Raw genomic sequence first — 16,441 nt, 5'->3', positions numbered from 1 at the left:
ATAGTCAAACATTCTAGAGCATTCGTGATGTCACAGTATGATGTCATAATCAAACATTCTAGTACATTTGTGTATCTATATATATTCAACAATTCCCTCTGAAGAGCTCATTGTTGAACAGATAGACTAAACAACATAGATTGAAGCCTGCATCTCTCAACCAAGGTGCCTTGCTGACCGTTTCGCTGTGGAAAGAGCCGGCAAGTTGATTTACGGCTTTCAGGTGAGGAGGAATTTTCATGTGTCGAGTCGGCTGTGATTTTGGAGACTGGGAAAATACAGTTTTCTTACCTTGTAGTGACGTGAATATTTAGGAAAATAGCTTTAGGATCACTTCTGTAAAGAAAGACTTCGCTGTGGAAGAGAAATAAACCATTTGGATAGCTTTATTTTTCTTTATCAATGAACATACTACTCACGAGTAAGCAACTTTAACCAGTGGAGTGGAACGTCGGCCCTGATACGTATATTGTGCATGTGAACTCGACATGAAAAGAAAAAAGGTTAAAAAAAAGTGCAAACTATTTCTTTTTTCTTTCTTTTACGTGAATCGATACTCGGTAGTACTGATGTGTTTCAGTAAGTACCTTTAAAAGTACCGAATTCGGTACCCATCCCTAACTGTGACATCACAAATTTTCTAGAAGGTTCTATTATGACAAATAATACAGTTCAATGACTATCTAAATCCAATCAATATTCCTAATGCCGTTTCAATGTAAGGTTATAAAAATAAACATATAAACATTCATATAATACAATAACCTAAATATATAGCTTTGGCTCCTCTACAATACACTTACCTAGGTCCTAGGATTTGACTTGATTCAACAACAAAGCAGTCGGGGCAATGGCAAGCCGAAAACGGTCGAAAGTGTAGTTATTTGAAGTTTGGATTTTTTTTTTTACGACTGAGGTAGGTAGATTAAATTTTAAGGGTACCGGTATAGATTCACAGGTACCAGTACCGTATCGGTTCAAATGTGAACGGTACCCATCCCTAGTCACAGTTCATAGTCAAACATTCTAGAGCATTCGTGATGTCACAGTATGATGTCATAATCAAACATTCTAGAACATTTGTGTATCGTCCCCTCCCTACTCTGTCAGGATCTAGGATATTTGAATACCGTTTATGTCACAAATGTATGAGTACTAAATACCTATATGTCCCTATGCCATGATGTCATGTATGTTGTCTATGTCATAAATGTCTATATGAATTGAAAATGGGGGACCCTGATGGAAAAAGACAAACGTCTTTCTCAGGTCTGCATCCCCTTAACAATTGTGTGTATTGAGCCGCCGTACTGTATTGTACCCATTCTGCAATCTGTTAAATAAAGTTTTCATTCATTCATTCATTCAGATCTGGAGATAAGCCCGGAGAGAGGAGCGGCAAGCGGAGCAGTCCAAACCCCGAGGTGCGGACAGAGCTGTGGACATCATGGAGGCCCGCAGGACCACGGGGCTCATCTCTCTGCTGGTCCTGCTCCAGGTAAACCTGTTTGACATCTCGCAGACCCGCATTAGCAATGCTTGTGAATTATTAGAGAAATGGGTAAAACACCAAGTTTACAAGTGTAATATCAATACAGCTAATAAATGATCCTTTGGATGAAAAAAAGTGACAGTCGGCATGTATTCATGAATCACACATAGTGTAAACCGCAATTATTTTCTGGCAAATAAGAAAGATAATGATTATCTTTCAGTCTGCATAATGTGTATATTTTGTATTATGTGTATGGGGCTCCAGGGGTTGCGATGCCCGAGTCAGAATAACAGTAATATGGGCCTCTATTTATTCACCTGTTGCCTCACTAAAGATCTTCGTACCGTGGGGTTGTGTCTGTATGAGGCTGTGGGCTGAGGACAGTGGGAGCACCGGTCCGCCCACTTGTAGCCTTTTCTTTTTTAAATTTGTTTTATCTACTTTTTCTCCCAATTTTTTCTATTTTTCTCCCGTCCCCAATTTCGTATCGTCCAATTCTCCCCTCCCCTGTCTCGAACGCTGTTAGGCCATGCCTCCCACAAGCCGGCTGCAATGTGGACGAAGCCTTGCATCACGTGTCCCCTCCGGCACTCGAGGAGGCAGCCGTCGCATCTTTTCACCTGCACAGCGCGGCCTCTCAGCGGCGAGGAGTAACGCGTGGGAGGGACACGCTGCCCTCGTCGCTTCCTGATTCTACTGCGCAGGCGCACCAACCGACCTGTAGGAGTCGCTGTCCACAACGTCCGATCCCCACCCACTAGCTTCCCACCCCCTAATACTGCCAATTGTATTAGTAGGAACGACCAGCCAAGCTGGTAGCAACGCAGAGAGCTGGGCTCGAACCCAGCATCTCCTGCGTTGGTGGCGAGCGCCTTGCCCACTGCGCCACCTAGCCGCCCCGACTTGTAGCTTTTTTCTAATCCCATGTGAGATGGGCCTCTTAATGCAGCACATTTATTCATGGTTACAGCCTTACTTTAGCTTTTGTTAAGTTTTCACTCATAGAACAGACCCTTTAATATTCGTGGCAAAGTAATGTAGTGAGTTCTACATATTATGATTACGACTTTTGTATCCTATAGTGTTGTTGGGCTGCTTTGGCTGAAGCAGAGCGCCTCATCAGCTATCAAGTCCCAAAAACTAAAAATGATATCCAATTACAGGTAACACATTGTCTTTACACTTATTTCATGTGTGTGTTTGAGCTTGCCTTACTTAAATGTGTTTTTCATTCAGAGCCACGCCCCTTTAACCATATTAGGGATAGCGTGCCAATAAGGAAGTCAATGGGAGGACGGGGAAATTTGCGAACTGTTAAACTATATCTTAAATTATGGCTATGGGTCTAAAACACCCCTCGCTTATCAATGACTTGCTTTCCGCGATAATCGGCCTTTACTGGAATACACAAAACACGTAATTTTTCGGCTGATTTATGAATAGTTTTAAAATAAACGCTAGATTATCGATAGTATATGTGTACTTATGCACGCTAGAGAAGCGGGCTGAAAAATCGATTATCCATGCCGTGGATACGGCTAACGTTACGCACACACACACACACACGCTGCGATGGCGGAGAAAAAAACATCTGATTAACCCAAGACTGGTAAAATAGAGTCCTTACTTCACATCAGATGTTCTGCAAAAAGATTAATACAATTCCTGATCGCCATTCCAAATATTGATCGCGTTTATTGATCCAACGTTATAGTGGGGGGACTCAATGCAATAGTATCCAGCTGCATGCCCGAGAAGTAAAACCTGGACCGGACTTATTTTTTTGATGCACAGTCCCACCCAATGATGTGCAATACCATCCGGGAGACGATAGGTGGCGGTATTTGCCCTTTTCGAGCTCAGTCCCATTCCCAATGATAACGTCAGGCTGGATGGATGAAAAATTTATGGATATTGCTAATAAAATAAATAACAATTACCACTTTGAGTGCCAGCCACGAGAAATCTCGTTAGTTCATGCCATGCGTTGAGTGCCAAGAACGAGAAATCTCGTTATTTAATCGTTAATTTTTTTTATTATCGATTTCCATTCATTTTTCATCAATCTAGCCTCACGTTACCATTGGGGATCTATCTGAGCTCGAACAGGGAAAGTACCGCCCCCTATCGTCTCTCCGGATGGTATGCACCCATTGGATTGGACCGAATGAAATGGATGGGAAAAAAAGAGTCCGGAATCCACATTTTACTTGTCAGGCATGTAACCGGAGACGATTCCATTCATTGCCGAGCCGCAGAACAGCGTGGAATATGTGTTTCCAGTACCCAGCGTTGGATCAATAAACGCGATCGATATTTGGAATGGCGATCAGGAATTGGAATAATCTTTTTGGAGAACATCTGATCTGAGGTAAGGAATCTATTTTACCAGTCTTGGGGATAATCTGTTAAATAGGCTCAGAGATTGGGTGGGTGTCACAGGGAGTGCACATGAGTGGTTTGAGTCCTATCTCTCAGGTAGATGTTTTTCAGTCGGAGTAGGCCCCCATGTGTCTGAGTCTGTTACCCTTTCCTGTGGGGTCCCCCAGGGCTCGGTACTTGGTCCGATTTTATTTTCACTATATTTGCTCCCATTAGGACACATTATTAACACTTTTAAAGGCATCTCCTACCACCTTTATGCGGATGATATCCAGCTGTATTGCTCTTTTAACCCTGATTGCCCTGATGATTTTAATTCTAATTTTATTGTTTTAAATGAATGTCTGTCGGCCATTAAGGCCTGGTTAGCTAGCAACTTCCTCCAGCTAAATGAGGCCAAAACCGAGGTGCTCATCGTGGCCTCTGATGGCGTTGCATCTAGGGTGGCTGGTTGCCTTGGGCCCCTAGAAACTAATGTGAGCCCCAACCTCCGGAACCTTGGGGTAAACTTTGATCATACTATGCACCTCGACACCCATATCAAGTCGGTGACCCGCACCTGTTTTTTCCATCTCAGGAATATTGCTAAACTCAGGTCGATGGTTTCCCACTCTGACCTAGAGTTGATCATCCATGCCTTTGTTTCTTCTCGTCTAGACTACTGCAATTCGGTTCTCACCTGCCTCAATAAATCATCCATAGACCGCCTCCAGTTCATACAAAATACTGCTGCAAGACTGCTGACCAGATCAAGCAGAAGGTGTCACATTACTCCAGTTCTGGCCTCCTTGCACTGGCTTCCTATACATCTTAGAATTAATTTCAAAGTCCTGGTGCTCACTTTCAGAGCTCTGCACGGCCAGGCACCAGAATATTTAACTGACCTGCTGGAACCATATGTGCCCAGCAGGACCCTGAGGACAGCTGACCAGGACCTGTTGGTCATTCCGCGCACCAGGCTGATCACCAAAGGTGACAGAGCCTTTCAGTCTGTAGCGCCTAGACTCTGGAATGCCCTTCCTCGTGGCCTAAGAGCTGTATCGTCTGTTGACATTTTTAAAAATCAGCTAAAAACATTACTGTTTAAACAGGCCTTTGGGTAATGTTTGAGCTTCTCCTTCAGGTATAGAATATGTCTTTTGTTTTGTTTTGTTTATCTGTGATGCATTGTATTTTGTTCTATCTTATCTCTTGAATGGTTTCTTGCTTTTTATTTTAATTAAATTTTATTTCTGCTGTATGTAAAGCACTTTGTGAGCTGTCTCTGTGAAAAGTGCTATATAAATAAACTTTACTTACTTACTTACTTACAGAGTGTCCCATATGTGTGTATGTGTGTGTGTGTGCTGATCAGGAAATAAGATAATAGATTTTTCAGCCCGCTTCTCTAGCGTGCATAAGTACACATATACTATCGATAATCTAGTGTTTATTCGAAAACTATTCATAAATAGGCCGAAAAATGACAACGTGTTTTGTGTATTCCACTAAAGCGTGATTCCTGCAAAATCGCCTTTTTTTCTGGAAGTTTAAAAAAACGAGCGTTTTTCAAAATGGTATAAAATGGAAATGTACCGATTAAAAAAACAATCCGTTTTGACAATGTTGACTGCAAACAAGTCATTTATAAGCGACGGGCGTATTAGACACAGCCATAATTTAAGATATAGTTTATGCGTTCGCAAATGTGCTCGCCCTCCCATTGACTACAGCGCCGGCACTCAAGCGCTAAATCGTGCGCCCCCTGCTGGCACTCAAAGTGGTAAAACCCGAGTTTTCTCGGGTCTTGGCACTCAACGCATGGCGAGTTTACCCAAATAATCTCGTGGTTGGCACTGAATGGGTTAGAGAGCAGGACAGCACTCCCAATTTGACCTTGCATTGTCATAAGGACGTTTCAGGCAAGACACTTCTTCAGCGTGTATCTGGCAAACATTCTAATCTATAGTTTAGAATTATATTCATTGCACACACATCCACATGTACACACTCACTTTAAACATTGACATTTAACATTCACTTTAGACACTTTGAACACTTTTTAACACTACACCATGTTTTATATATGTATTACTAAAGGATTTGCTATATACACTACATCTCTACCTCATTTTTGCATTTTGGTTGCATGTTGTACTTTAGTTTGTATATTGTATATTAAAATGTACAAACTAATTTACAAAAATGTATACAACATTTTTTGTCTTTATTATTTTTACTTGTTACTGTATGAAGCACAACTTCAGGCGCCTCATACAGAACCAAGCATTTAACTGTAATGTACCTTATATGTGACAAATAAAACAAAACTTGAAAATAGTCACAGTCGACCCCAGCCATCCCTCCTGGTGGGATGTACTGTACCTGTCTGGATGGCTGGGGCCGCCTATAATTAACCCCACCCGTGACTATAGAATGTTCGTCAGATACACGCGGAATAAGGGCAATAAAACCTCACCTCGGAGTGTCGTCCTGATCTTGACATACACTGACCATTCAGCACCCAGTCTTTAGTAATCCAATTGTGAGTAGTTTTCTCGGGTTATATTTTTCTATTTTTATTTGAAACAATGTTTTTATACAGTGTATAATATAGGAGGGCATTATGCCACATAATACCACATAATATCACCAAGATTATTGGTGGGAATGATTAATTATTATTTCAAGAAACCCTGGCAAGACTGTACAATAGACAATGTTGAATGTAAGAATCAAATTCAGTGACACAAAGTAGTATAATTATGCTTATGGTATGTAATTACTCAAACAGAACAGTTCCAAACTGGGCACCCATCAACTTCTAGTCCTGGAATTTCCACATGTTTTCAACGGTGGTTTGAATCGGAGGAAGAGGGCTTGGGTTCTTCCAGATATAAACCTCCCAGAAAACGACAACGGCCCGTATCCAAAAGTCATGGCGCAGGTAACTACTATTCACAATGAAATCTATGACCTTTGCAATAGTAAAACATATATTTTTGAATCAATACTTAAATTGTTTGTAGCACATGACTAAAACATTTTTTGAATAAACTTTCGGACTTTCTTGTCGTTCTTATTTTCTAATTTAGATCAGGTCAAACTTGGACAGACAGTTTGCTATCAACTACAAGATCTCTGGGCCAGGGGCTGACGAACCTCCGGAGGGCCTGTTCACCATCAACCAGGGATCTGGATGGATGTACGTGACCGAGCGACTGGACAGAGAGAAGAAGGCTGAATACAGGGTGAGTTGAGGCAAAATTCAGAGAACCGCGTAATAACAACACACAGTATAATTATTTTATATTGTTCATCCATCACCAATCCATTACTTAAAGTAATACGGCAACATTATGGGAAATGTGATTACCGTCTTTTCCAGAGTCCGACAAGAAGATGGACACCAATTTCCTGCAAGCTAGTTTACTGTAGCTTAGCACAAATGAATGGAAGCGGATACGGACCACTAGCCTAGCTTAAAACTCTGGGAGAGGTGCTTTTGGCCAACAGCTGGGCTAGCTGGTCCGTATCCGCTCATTTGTGCTAATCTAGGCTAGTTTGCAGCCAGATAGCTTGCTTCCTGAACGCACACAGAGAGGAAATCTTCTTGTCTGACTCTGGAGAAGACGCTAAGCACATATCCCATAATGTTGGCGTGTTCCTTTAATGTAGCATGTTTGTTTGTGCTCTGTGGTGTTTCCTAGTTGTTGGCCCATGCCCTGGTCCAGGGAGCACAGGTTGAAGAACCCATGGATGTCATTATCAAAGTCATTGACCAGAACGACAATAGACCTGTATTCAGCCAAGACCCCTCCCACGGCAACGTCAGCGAGGGCACAGCCATCGGTGAGATCGTTATTTAACCCTTTCACTACCACACTACAAAGGGTTAACCCTTTCACTACCACACTACAGATGGTTAACCCTTTCACTACCACACTACAGATGGTTAACCCTTTCACTACCGCACTACAAAGGGTTAACCCTTTCACTACCACACTACAGATGGTTAACCCTTTCACTACCACACTACAGATGGTTAACCCTTTCACTACCGCACTACAGATGGTTAACCCTTTCACTACCACACTACAGATGTTTAACCCTTTCACTATCACACTACAGATGGTTAACCCTTTCACTACCACACTACAGCTGGTTAACCCTTTCACTACCACACTACAAAGGGTTAACCCTTTCACTACCACACTACAGAAGGTTAACCTTTCACTACCACACTACAGATGGTTAACCCTTTCACTACCACACTACAGATGGTTAACGTTAGGTTATGACTATAACCAAGTTCTGTTAGTTAGGGGCGATGCTTGGCATCGCTACTGCACTATCTCGCGTACGTGCACGCGTACTGAATAAACCACAAATGTACCTCTAATACCAGTATTAGTCTGACCACACCCCTCATCAGCTTACCTTCATAAGCAGGTGTGTGGTCACCTGCTCTCCTCCTTCCCAAGCTTTCACCACAAGGTGAGGACAAGGGCTGCAGCGGCCGTCCGATGCCAAGCATCGCCCCTAACTAACAGAACTTGGTTATAGTCATAACCTAACGTTCTGTATCGTTAGTGGCTTAGCTTGGCATCGCTACTGCACAAGGGAGGCCAAGCGGAGCCACTTGGCTGACAAATACACCCCGCTGACAGCCCCCCAAAACCATCAGAACAGGGAGGGCCGAGCCCCCCCGACCCCCCCTAATGGAGGGTAGCCCCCCTATTAGGGACGTCACAGGAGGGCGACGGACCCGACCGTGCGAAGAGGCACTCAAGCAACTCAACGCACAGGGTGAGCAGACCGTGGCTTGACCCCACGACTACACACACGCACAACCCGCATGCCACCCGGGAACGAACAGAGGAACAACCTCGTTACCGCCCCCAGAATCACGGGGTCAAGGGCAAACCCAACCCCGTGGCAAGGCCGTAGCAGCGGAGCACGAAGGAAGACCCAGACCCACCAAAAGGACTGGACTCCCTAGAATGGGGGCCCGGAGAAGTCCATGATGCCAGCATCAAGACCCCACCAGGTGGGCACGTAGTGCCCCGCCCCCCACATCGCCAGCGTATTCGGACAAAGGCCCCTCAGTTACTGCACCTGGTATTCCCAGGCGGAACCAACCAGGCCAGAACCTGCCCAGCTTCCGAGATCGGACGAGATCGGGCGTGTTCAGGTCGGTATGGCCGTAAGCCGAGCGGGCCCCGTCCCCCCAATAGTACACCGCCTGGCACACTGACCCTACAGAATAGGCAGTCAGCATGGCCGTAAGCACACAAAAAAGGTTAACCAACGGAAGCAGGCAGCGCACCGGGGAAAAACCAGGCAACAGGCTGTTAACCCTAGCCTGGAGACTGCGGACGAGACAGGCGCCAGAGGGGACAGCTGAACACAGCCGCCCCGGCGGAAGGAGCGTAAGCTGGCGGTGTTGCATGACCAAGCCTCCATTTAACAACCCCCACCCAGAGGGGTCGAGGCAGAGAAGGCTGACACGATTGGCAGACGTCATGAACGTGCAGGGGCACCCTCAAACGGTGAACCCGGGAGTTGACACTGCTCCAACACACCAGGGAATCAACCACCTCGGTGTTACCCAATGCGGTGGTTGTTCCTATAACCCCTCAAGAAAAAACTCCAAAACACACCTGCGGGTATACACCGGCTATACCGGAGTACAAGTGTTTCAGTTCCCAAAAAGGGTTAACCCAGGCCTACGGGTCGCAAACATCACTTCGGACCGGGCCTGGCGGTACGGGAAGCACAGGGTCACCAGAGGAGGTCAAAAAACCACCCCCACAGGCCCCTCTTCGCCATGCGTGAGAGAGGAGCGAAAAATAATGGAGAACCAGCCCCTAAGCACACCGTACCTGGTATCCCCCGGCGGTCTCCCAACCAAGTACTAACCAGGACCAACCTGTGTAGCGGCCGAGATCCGACGAGATCGAGCGCGTACAGAATGGCATGGCTGTAAGCCATGACGACAGTGCTGAGTAAAAACATACCCAACCAGGGTCTCCATAGCGCTTAACCCTGTGACACCCAGACCGACCTGGCATTTTTCCCCCTGAAAAAAGCCCAAGTCCCTCAGGGTACCAGAACAGCAGATCTGCATCCCCGGCGGACAACGGGTTCAACTGATCTGGACCAGCGTGACCAGAACCAGTCCCGTGCCCTAACCACGCCGACATGCCTACTCCAGGAGAAGGGCAGATATGCGTGTTGATCTTAACATGAAAAGAAGGCGCCACCCAGACGTTCGGACGAACCGCGCCTGGTGGCCCACCCCAAGGGCGTGAGACCCCACTACATATGTTCAGATCCATCCCGTCATCATCCCCCAGACATGAACGAGAATCCGTCGACAACCCACCCAGGTCATGGGATGTGGTCGCCGGAAGAGGAAAAACCCCCATCTCAGTTGCTTTATAAAAAACGCTGTTTCAACCACAAGCAACCAAGGCGTGCCAGTCAATCGCCTGTTTACAGCGAGCTAGCACTATACGTGCGTCGGGACACACCCCCATCAATGAACAGGCTATTTAGACCTGTCATTGAATCCCCAAGGCGCCCAGGGGAACGACAAGAGGGGTGTGACACTCCCTAACTCCAACACTTCTGGAATAGAAAGAAGGAAGCATCAACAGTATGTATCCCAGTCTACACAGCCGGGGTAAAAAATGTTCACATTTTTACATCCCACCACCCTCCCATAGGAAAGAGACGGGGATCCCCAGAGAGACTTCCCACGCGAGCTGTACAGATTGAAAAGAATATATTGCACCTTGAGCCATGTAAAAAACTGGTTTTAGGGCCTCCGGGGAAGAGGCACCGAACCCATACACACTCAATAAACTAATTGAATCGAATATACATACAATAGAAAAGGACCCTTCTAGAGGGTCCACTCACTTTGACAATCTGAGGAGGAAGGCTCTGTACTCTGATGGAGGCTTCCTCACATGGAAGAAGGAGTCCGAACTCACAGAAGGCCTGAGTAGGCGCTTGGTGAGGAGGAGCCCTGACCACCCCCCCTGAAAACAGATCCATCACATGGACCTGAACAGCACACGGAAGTCCTACCAACAGAGACGCGCACGGTGACGTACTCTATGGCGGGGGAATTCCTGCGGTGCACAAGCCCAATATACCAGGCCGTGGGACCAGGAACTCCCTCCCCCCCCCCCCCCCCCCCCCGTAACGTGCCGAACCGCCACGTGACGGGAACCTTGAAGGACAGGGGGTGTACCCCTGACCGACAGAACAATGGGGAGAGGAAAGGTTACCAGTTCACCCCTTTACGACCCCACACCCATGATACGACGTAACGACAAAAGAGAATATGACACAGTCATAGTCAGCTCTATGAAGCGTTTCACAGCTCCACACAGCGCATGAGCTAACCTGCTATCTGATTTTTACTAAGGAAAAACACAGAATAGAGAAGGCTCTAAGAACCCCGGTCCAACATACACATGTGCTTCTGTGGCCAGTACAACCCAGTTGTAGGTCACATGACACACACAACCCATCATCACCTACAAAAAATGGCAAAAACACTCAACAGAGGGACGCCGTTTTTTTCACAATGAGAGAATACATCATTCTTGATTAGTATCGACCACAGGCCTTGCTAAGCACACATGACAGCAACCAAACCAATTTCCCTTTAGGAAATAAGTTTCTCCAGCAGATTTAGCACAACCTCAGCAATCAAGCTAAGAGTTACATCGTATCCCTACCACACAAAAGACACAATTAATGCACAACATGTCTGATAGGAGGTGATAAAGTCCCCAGGGAACCGGGGGGGAAAAACACAATCCTCCTATTTTACCCTCAATACGGCCAGTTAAAACAGGAAAACCTGTTAATGTGTGAACTCACTGTTCATTGTCATCACAGTCTGAGAAAGAACATTCTTTTACTCACTTGTCACCAAGCATAGCTTCATAGGTTAGTTGCCTTAGTAGTGAGTACACGGTACACATAAACACCATGATGTTTCTCACACAACAACCAGATCAATACATCACGATCTGCACGGAGAAGCTAACTGCCAGTGACAAAAACAGCTCACACACAACCCGCAACGTATCCCAAATGCATTGCAACAACACACGTTTTGGGAAAAAACACCGTTATTCACAATACATTTAGCAAAGTAAAACCAGAAGACGTGTTATGAGGTCTGGCCAACCCCGTACCTACCCGGAACGCAGATCAGCGAAGTGCAGTCACAAGACACCGTAGAACACAGCCGTCCTGTGTTGTTCGACCCGGGCAGCGTCGCCGCTCCACCAGTCGCTACAGTCCTCTTTGTTGACGCAATCCCCGTCTAGGCTCAGGCAGGGTCGACGAACATCCCCTGTCAAGGATGACGTCGTGGTCAAGATTGTAAAACATGTTAAAATCAAAGCACGTTCAACAGAATAGCATCAAGCTAACGGCTGCTCCAACCGTTCGGGTGCCATCGCTTCCGCTCGCGAGACGCCGATCTAACGACGCACGCGATCAGAAGCGAGCTCCCGGCGGCGCGCGAGAAGCTAAGCTACCCCGCGCCAGGCCACTGACCGGCTAACCGTAAGCTATGAACATGTAAACAATGACATAACACTCACCCAGACAGGCCGCCGTTCTGAACCCTCCTCACTTTTTAAGAGAAAAGAGAAAACAAGACGTCAACACCGCTTCACAACGGTGACATTACCACGTCCGGCGGAATCAGCACAGTACCAACTGGCCTGTATAGCTGACTTTGAACATGAATCTGCCGCTATCGCACATTACATGCACATATCCCCTCGTGAAGGAATACTCTCATTTGGATATGAAAGATGGGGTCTTAACACGGTGACAGAGAGAATCCACTCGTCCAGAACACACAGGGATCACCAGTGTCAATGGTCGCGGCCCACTAGTTAAAACTATAATGGTCGCCAGACCAAGGCCTTCTGTCGCCTAGGCGGCTAAACAAAGGACCCTAGCCTGGGGCCGGTTTCCATAAACTTCGTCAAGTAGCCCCCATAGCACTAACAGACAAGTGGAGCCCGCCAGCAAACACTACTCACCCAACCTGGAACGCACCGCTCCTCACAACAGCGGCATGTCCGACAGTTCAGCTGTGGCCTGACAGGTTTCACCCCAACAAACACAGCAAGGAACTGCAGTTGAGAAGCATGCAGCGGCGTGCTCCCAATACGAAAACCGGTGGAGGGTTTTTAGAATGATCATCATCTTCTAGACACTCCAGTACGAAGACAATATCGCCGTATTTTCTCGAAAATAGTGAGAGAGAAAATAAAGATATGATGTCAACGTATCCTTGTTTCCCAAGCTGTTCCTAATCCAATTTCTTCCATCATGGTGTCAAGTGTGGGGATCTACCGAGGCACTTCTTCCTTGTGGTGAAAGCGAGAAGGAGGAGAGCAGGTGACCACACACCTGCTTATGAAGGTAAGCTGATGAGGGGTGTGGTCAGACTAATACTGGTATTAGAGGTACATTTGTGGTTTATTCAGTACGCGTGCACGTACGCGAGATAGTGCAGTAGCGATGCCAAGCTAAGCCACTAACGATACAGAACCCCTTCACTACACCACCACTATCGCACTACAAATGAAACCATTTCACTACCACACTACAAAGGGTTAACCCCTTCACTACCACACTACAGTTGGTTAACCCTTTCACTACCACACTACATATGGTTAATCCCTTCACTACCATACTACAAATGGTTAACCCTTTCACTACCACACTACCGAAGGCGGAAACCCCATGACAACATACCAGGGATGGTCCTAAACAAATTCTCAGTCCACCAATAGTTATAGGATTTGTCAACTAATTGATACATTTATTTCATCAACACATCTGTCAAATTTCTATTTCCCTGCGTCATACAGAAGGACCTGTTTAAATCTAGTGCTTACCAGAGATGTGCTTATCATTTATCAGGAAATAACTTGTTCAGCTTGAAAAGAAAAGCATAAAAATCAACTAATCGGCTAGCAACATCTTGACTGAGACCAAACCTAGCGATTACCTATGAGGGAGACAGCCTTAAGTTACACCATACATCATTTCAATATGTAATACACAACACATCCATATTACAAAAAGTGCTACAGATTTGAGACTTGAGTAACAGATGGTTATTGGATATTGTTAGATCCTGATCAAACTGGCCAGTATCACGTCTTCATCTGTTTTGGCTCTCCATCCAATTCCTCTGCGTTGTGTCATTTTAATGGTCCTGACGTCTCTCCGACACTGGCTGATAAGATCCTTATCTCCCCTGTTAGTGCAATCCATAAACCATACTAATTCTCCACCTCCGTAAGAATTCGACACTTCGACAACGTGAAATACCTTACAAGGAAAAGCGTGGTTTTATTTGATAAACAGAAACCTCAGCTCAGATGTTAACAGATTGTATTGTCCTTGAAGAGTCTATTCTAATGATCTTTCGGTGTGTTCAGATTATTGTCCTTTTGCTGTTATGTCCAATAGTGGTCAGGCCTGGTCGTTAGCCTGAACCCTCCTCGTGTTAGCCGAAGCTAATGATGATGTGGCATTCTTCCCCCCCCCCCCCCCTCTCTGTGATGGGAGGAGAGAGCGTCTTCTGTGTGATCTCAGTCCTACTCGCTCTTGGTCAGATTCTAGTCTGCCCTACACCCGGAAACACCGTTCGACTTATAGATCTTCGCCGTAGCAACGACGGCCCGCCTTCTGGTTGTCATGCGACGTGTTGTCATGACAACTGCGTTAATAACCTTTACACACATTTCACGTTTCATTAAGATGAACCTCTCTCCCTCCTGCTCTGGGAGACACTCGCTCTTATCTCAGATGTTCTTACAAGGAATGTCAACAAACATTCGGCTGGCTGCTAAACATTCTGCTGGCTACTGCCTCTGAAACGCTTCTTCTATCACCGTCTTCCATGCACATTTCGATCTCACCGTTTTAGCTGTGATCATCTCCCCCCAATCTATACATCACATACATTGAAAAAGCACCCCAAATCCTTCAATATGGTCCGATTTTGGATACCTAGCCTTATTACCCACTCATTGGTGATATTGCTGAATGGTAGGCTCCTCTCTCGGCACGATCCATGCTGTGATATTGTTGAATGGCACTTAACATGTTTACACATTTAAACATACTCAAAAGGTGCGCTTGCTTATTTCAGGGGTTGTACAGACTGAAGTGTGGCCCCATTACTTTATATTGGTTTTGTGGCTAACTAGCTGAAGTGTGGCCCCATTACTTTATATTGGTTTTGTGGCTAACTAGCTGAAGTGTGGCCCCATTACTTTATATTGGTTTTGTGGCTAACTAGCTGAAGTGTGGCCCCATTACTTTATATTGGTTTTGTGGCTAACTAGCTGAAGTGTGGCCCCATTACTTTATATTGGTTTTGTGGCTAACTAGCTGAAGTGTGGCCCCATTACTTTATATTGGTTTTGTGGCTAACTAGCTGAAGTGTGGCCCCATTACTTTATATTGGTTTTGTGGCTAACTAGCTGAAGTGTGGCCCCATTACTTTATATTGGTTTTGTGGCTAACTAGCTGAAGTGTGGCCCCATTACTTTATATTGGTTTTGTGGCGAACCAGCCAGAGCTGCAGGTATCCAGTGGGAAGAACAGCATGGACTGTGCTGAGGAAGGACTGTGTGTGTGTGTGTGTGTGTGTGTGTGTGTGTGTGTGTGTGTGTGTGTGTGTGTGTGTGTGTGTGTGTGTGTGTGTGTGTGTGTGTGTGTGTGTGTGTGTGTGTGTGTGTGTGTGTGTGTGTGTGTGTGTGTGTGTGTGTGTGTGTGTGTGTGTGTGTGTGTGTGTGTGTGAAAGCACTTGAGACCTACACACGTCCTGAAAAGGCCACAAGAGACGACATAAAACGTACGTGTACATGCCATCATATGTCCTTCATTCATTGGGGGGGAACTATACATGACCCACTATCATGAGGACATAATGTGCTCCAATGATTCCTCATTAGTTCCTCCTGCTTGATCGCTATTATTGTGCCTCTTGACGTGTTTCTGATAAAGGTTTAAACTTGAGTCCTCCCAACTTGATTTCATTTCAAATATAATTTGCCAGTTCAAAATAATCTATTCCCTTTGCTTCAAACCACCCAGATCATCCCTTCATGAGGGTAACGGCTGTGGATCTAGACGACCCAGAGACGTATAACGGCATCGTTAGCTATCGGATACTGACTCAGGTGCCGGCGCTCCCCCGGCCAGCGATGTTTGATATAAACCCAGTGAGCGGAGTGATCAGTGTGGCAGCATCCGGACTGGACAGAGAGGTAAAGTAGTTCCTACAGCAATGTCCTCTTCCACGCCTCTATTGTTCACTTTGTCATCCATCCATACTAGGGGCGGGACAAAAGGTCCATACTGCCATATATCGCCATACATCCTCCACATGTTATCGATACTTTTCTCTCTATATGTTTTTTTTTTTAAAGAAGATGTTTTCTTTTTCTTTTTTCGTGACAATCCTATTTTACTGCAACAAAAATGATTGGAATGAGGTGAACAGACTGAAAACGT

At 45.7% G+C, this 16,441-nt stretch overlaps 1 protein-coding gene across 1 annotated transcript in view; it reads left to right on the top strand.

Annotated features, from left to right (window-relative positions):
• Positions 1 to 1,447: 1,447 nt before the first annotated feature.
• Positions 1,448 to 16,441, top strand: part of LOC311232746 (B-cadherin-like) — a gene marked incomplete at both ends in the record, with an annotated part of 41,550 nt that continues 26,556 nt past the window's right edge. The window contains 4 exons of the mRNA XM_084338326.1: positions 1,448 to 1,498; positions 6,952 to 7,107; positions 7,567 to 7,708; positions 16,022 to 16,194. Coding sequence (XP_084194452.1) covers positions 1,448 to 1,498; positions 6,952 to 7,107; positions 7,567 to 7,708; positions 16,022 to 16,194 — 522 coding nt within the window. The remainder of the gene's footprint in view (positions 1,499 to 6,951; positions 7,108 to 7,566; positions 7,709 to 16,021; positions 16,195 to 16,441) is intronic.

The sequence above is a fragment of the Notolepis coatsorum genome (genome assembly GCF_963971535.1).
Source record: "Notolepis coatsorum genome assembly, contig: SUPER_7_unloc_3, whole genome shotgun sequence".
Taxonomy (NCBI): domain Eukaryota; kingdom Metazoa; phylum Chordata; class Actinopteri; order Aulopiformes; family Paralepididae; genus Notolepis; species Notolepis coatsorum.
Note: the sequence above shows the minus strand (reverse complement) of the source record. Positions and strands in the feature narration are given on the sequence as shown.